This window comes from Montipora foliosa, chromosome 10 (genome assembly GCF_036669935.1).
Source record: "Montipora foliosa isolate CH-2021 chromosome 10, ASM3666993v2, whole genome shotgun sequence".
Classification (NCBI taxonomy): Eukaryota; Metazoa; Cnidaria; class Anthozoa; order Scleractinia; family Acroporidae; genus Montipora; species Montipora foliosa.
The window spans coordinates 5,589,362-5,594,361 of NC_090878.1; the positions used below are offsets into that span (position 1 = coordinate 5,589,362).

The window sequence follows — 5,000 nt, forward strand, 5'->3', positions numbered from 1 at the left end:
AGAAAGAGACCTACAATCTTGGACAGATTAAATGGAACAGAAATGCCCCTCTCCCTCTAAATCAAGAATGAAGCAGCGCGCCGTTTTCCCATCATTGAGTCTGGGGGGAGGGGTGGTGTTAATTTTCCATTCAATCTGTCCAAGATTGCCAGCTGGTGTCGCGTGACCTAAACCCCGATTAATTTATCTTCTTGTTTTGTGTAAATATTGGCTTTCGTTTTGTTCCATGTAAATTGCATACATAATTTTGGTGTCGCACGACGTGAGGTATCCAAGTTAAGTAAGTGAGCAGGAATGTCTGAGTTAACAATATTGTGGTTGAAGACGACTTTTCTCAAGCCTGAATTGATTTTTTTCCTTTAGGTTGATATTTGCTACCTCCCCTTAACCGATGCTATAAATATTGTAAATGTCGCGAGGAACCTCTTCAAAATTGACGTAATGCCAATTTGAATATCACATCCGCGTCTGTTCACTCATCGCGACGTGTCCATTGTACCTTGCGTTCTTTGTACTTACGATCGCTGGCGATCTCTGGATGACTTTGAGCGTCTGTAAAAACCCAACTTGCTGTGAGATATCGTAGTAACCGACGACGCTCCACAATCGAAATGATGACGTTCGACTTGACTTGATATGGAATGGAAACTTTGAAACAGCTGAAACATTGCAACTGTTTTAATTATAATGAAGCGTTGTCGACTTTATCCTGTCTTCTCTACAGTTTTCTTAGCTTTCGTAGTTATTTCCCGTGGTCAGAATTTAGGTAAGTCACGTTGAGGTTTAGTAGCATATAAGTCCTTCCACGATTAGGCCTTAAAGAGACTATCAAGGGACTGTCCTCGTGTCCCGCCGCCATATTTCAGCTGCATTTTGCGTGATGAACACTGAAACTTCGAGATTTCTGGGAGCATTTTGAGTCAATGTAGGCTTCGCATTTGTGATTGGGTGAATCAAGTTCATTAAGTATTTTTGACAACCACATAACGTTGACAGATTTTATTTGAAGCTATATCCTCTCGAACACATACTGGGCAGGATTAATTTTCAACACTATATTGCTTTTATTAACAGAAAAGGGAAAACAACTAGAAGGGCTCGTTGAAGAATCTTTCATGTTATGGTTAAACTCCTCGACTCTGTAACTTTGGTTTTATTAATTGGTCAAGAATACAAATATCACATCCAGTGATATTTGCAAAACGAAGTGGATTAAGAAAACAGTTTACCGACATTGAGTAAATGATTGACGTACACAAGCAGGTTACTTTAAAATTCGGAAAAGAACATTCCATCCCGGATCTTGCTCTAAGTATTTAATTTTCAATGGAATTTGTAGTCTGTATAAGTTATTTAGTGCATGACGATTATGTTGCCTGAAGTGTTATTAGGTCATGGTGTTATCTTCTTTTGGGAAAATGTTTACCCAACTGGCAAGGGTTATTTTTCCGTTGTTGTTTGAAGTAACGTTTTATTGATGGAGGTAGATTTTTAATTAAATTGTCAGGATATCTAAAACTCCAAGCAAATGCAGCCTAGTAAAACTATTGATGTTTATAAAGGTGTGATGGTCCCGTGGGAAGGATAGGAAACCTAAGTTGCTTAGACAACCCCCAACCCCCCCCCCCCCCCCGAGTTACCCTTGGCGAGATATGTTTCCACTCATTTGTTTAAAAAATTCTATCAACCGCCGTTTACATGAGGTGGGCGAGACAACTCGAGGAGGCGAGTTGTCTCGCCTCGGCAGGTAGGGTAACCCTGAGACAACTTTTTCGCATGTAAACAGTTTGCGTCGACCACCCGAGACGAGACAGTAAAATCTTGAATGCGCACGCAAAAAATAAAAATCAAAGAAGCAGCAATTTCGGAGCTTATACATGTTTTTAGCGTTTACTTTCGAAAGAAAAGTTTTTTCCCGCCAAAATTCTCATCGCTGTCAACGGAAATTCTCGATTCATAAACAGCCTTTTATTTAAACTACATATTACTGCTGCGTGAAGATTGTCAGTCCCTTTGCTGAATGTGAAAAACGCAACTATACTTAATAAAAACGAACTATAAAGAGAGAAAGGCAAATGATAGCCTGCGTGGCCGGCGTAATCGGGGAAGAGGAAGGGGAGCGAGGGGATCACGCGCGCGTTTTCCTTCCCTTCCCCTTTCTAGCGCCGGCCACGCAGGCTAGGCAAATGATGATACATATGTTTTGAAGATGCGTCTTAAAATATATGCATAATTAAGTAGGGTCAACTTTGTCTCGGTCACGCAGTTCTCATATAGTTGTCTCGGGAGGAGGGCTGTCTCGGGTAACCGACACCATATAAACAGGCCCAGGATAGGAGACTTATCCTTTTAGACCGTCGCCAAGCAACTAGCTTTCCATATCCTTCCCACTTGCGCACTAAACCTTAAATCAATCGGTTGCATTTGAAAATTTGTAGGTAACTCAATGCAATTAGTAAAGCAGCCGACCGATGTTGCAGAGGTCGGAGGTTCGTATGCTGGCTAGGACTCTGATTTTCAGTTGTCTTTTTTCCCGTCACTGAGCAAGTAGTTTCCCAAATGCAGCCTAGCTGGAAGTGGTCGAAGTGGGAAAAGTTGTCCACTCTATTCTCCGTTTAGAAGACTGGTCTCGGGCTAATGTAGCAAAAGTGTTATGATATAATAGTGCAAAGTTTTCCTTACTATTTAGTTCTACCAGATCCAGTTGCACTTTATCCACTGAATGAACAATACAACACGAAAGACATAAGCCAAGGCAAAAATCCACCTGGAAAGGCAATAGGTGTCAAACTTGCTCCTGGGATTTACGGGCAACCCGCGGGATCTTACTCCTTTAAAGGGTCATCGACAAGTTTTATTGAGTTTTCAAATAATGGGGGCTTGGACGCTAGATTCTCAATGACGTTTACCGCTTGGATAAAACCTGAAAGCTCCTCGGGACCTCTTCTTACTTATACATTTAATAATGAAGATGGAGTTCGCGTTTGGCTCGCCAGTCCCGACAAGCTTATGGCCAAGTTTGAAATTAGAGGCAATCGTTCACTGCCTTACGCTATCGAAAGTGGAAAAATTCGACTGCGATCCTGGAATTACATAGCTGCTTCCTACGATAACTCAGTCGGTGCTATGAAACTGTGGATTGATGGCAGAGAAGTGAAGAGTTTTCAAGTGGGAAAGTTCGAGATCGCTACGCAGGGTGATTTAAGAATTGGAGCAGCGACTGGTGGGTCAAATTTCTTCAAGGGAGAGATCGCTTGTGTGCAGATTTACAACAAGTCTTTAACAGAGCAAGAGATGAACGCCGTAAGGGACAGGTGCCCTGTGAGAGGTACACAGTTATTTTAACACGTTTCAGAACCATTTTTAAGCCAGGAGCGTTCGAATGATCTCAAGCACTCTCTCGTGAGTGAGTGAGTGAGTGAGTGAAGTCTTTATTTATCGAGGGTAGCTCAAAATAGCATCTAAATGCTAATAAACTAGAGGCCCTCATTACAAGATCAAAATAGTTAAAATAGGTAAAAATCAGAGCTTATGATAAAATTAGCAAAATGTAATAAAACTATGAAACAATTATTAGCATGCAGCACAGTGACCCACAATACTTATATAGAGAAATGATTTAAAGATTGCTGATCTTTAAAAATCCTATTCCAAAGAGAATTTTTGAAAGTCTCGAGAGTCTCTGCTTTCCTCATTTGAAGAGGTAGCAAAGGCCTTCTTCCTCCTTCAATTCTCGCTGCAGAGCTCAGAGCAGTCTGCAGAGAGAGCGAAATTTAGCGGCGCGGGGGTGCTGGGAGAAAAAAGAAAAGAAAGATTGCTAGCTAGTGCTAGTGCTAGTGCTAGTGCTAGTGCTAATCACCCTTACTTGCAGTCGAGGACTGAATTGCGAAGGGCGCGGCTCACGACATCGGGCTGAAAGCATACAAAGGCGCCTCTGGCTGCCGCTATACAGCCCATGTTTGATGTCGGAGCACAGCACCACAGCTAGATGTTAATTAGCTGTGAGTCGATTTTGATGGCTGGAGGCTTCTTCCTTCTCCCTCTTCCTGTCTTTCCCCGCGCGTCTGTTTTTATCTTTCTTTCTTTATAGTTTGTTTCGTTTCCTTTTGATTTTCCCTCCGTGTTTCTGAAGGAGTCTCTGCGGAGGAGAAAGTCTCACATATGGTAGAAACGAGGGTTTACGATGTCCTTTCCTCCGCAACGTTTTTACTACTAAAAGAACTCGAAACGCCCGAGTTGAAGAGCAAAGCTCTTATACATTATTTTGGAATCCGAAATATCAGGTTCATGAAAACTTGCAATGGATTGTGCTTAAAGCAAACCATGCCGCGGGCATTTACCATGTTTGATGCTATGCCAAGAACGCAAGCGTTGAGGTGATCTTGAGTCCATTTGCGTTTAGCTGTGCACCCTAGCAGCGCAAATTCTGCGCCTCGATTGACTAACTGATTTTGCCTATCGCCGTCACTCTCGCAGGAGCGTCGGAATGCGGAAGTGGGCACTTCAGGTTTATCGAGTAATTTTTATCCGCAATTTTTATTCAACATCTGCCCTCTTTCGTTTGCCTTTGTAAGGGCATGATATTTGTACTTATCTCTTTCGCAGTGCAATCGCAGCACATAGGGTGCTATGGCGACAACGCAGCTAATGCAATTCCTTCACTGGAAGGCAAAGATCCTTTGTTAGACGGAGAACCAAAGTCAAGAAGAGACGCGGTGCAAAAGTGTGCGCGAGTCGCTCTTAAGCAAGGCTATGCCTATTTCGCGATCCAAGATGGCGGAAATTGTCATTCAAGCCTAACTGCGCAAGACACCTACAGCATGTATGGGCTCTCTTCAAACTGCAATCTCGGAAAAGGCGGGAAAATGGCAAGCGATGTGTACGAGGTCATAATGTTTAGTAAGTACATGAAACCGACGCTAATCAAACCCTAGTGTGTGTTTGCAACCATCCCTTCCGGGTTTAAGAATATTACATTCACTTGATGAGCCATTTCGCGC

At 42.6% G+C, this 5,000-nt stretch overlaps 1 protein-coding gene across 1 annotated transcript in view; it reads left to right on the plus strand.

The window, feature by feature from the left end:
• Nucleotides 1-183: 183 nt before the first annotated feature.
• The window catches only part of LOC137974337 (uncharacterized), a 10,917-nt gene continuing 6,100 nt past the window's right edge, over nucleotides 184-5,000 (plus strand). The window contains exons 1-4 of the mRNA XM_068821267.1: nucleotides 184-280; nucleotides 364-766; nucleotides 2,690-3,328; nucleotides 4,606-4,899. Coding sequence (XP_068677368.1) covers nucleotides 688-766; nucleotides 2,690-3,328; nucleotides 4,606-4,899 — 1,012 coding nt within the window. The 5' untranslated portion in view covers nucleotides 184-280; nucleotides 364-687. The remainder of the gene's footprint in view (nucleotides 281-363; nucleotides 767-2,689; nucleotides 3,329-4,605; nucleotides 4,900-5,000) is intronic.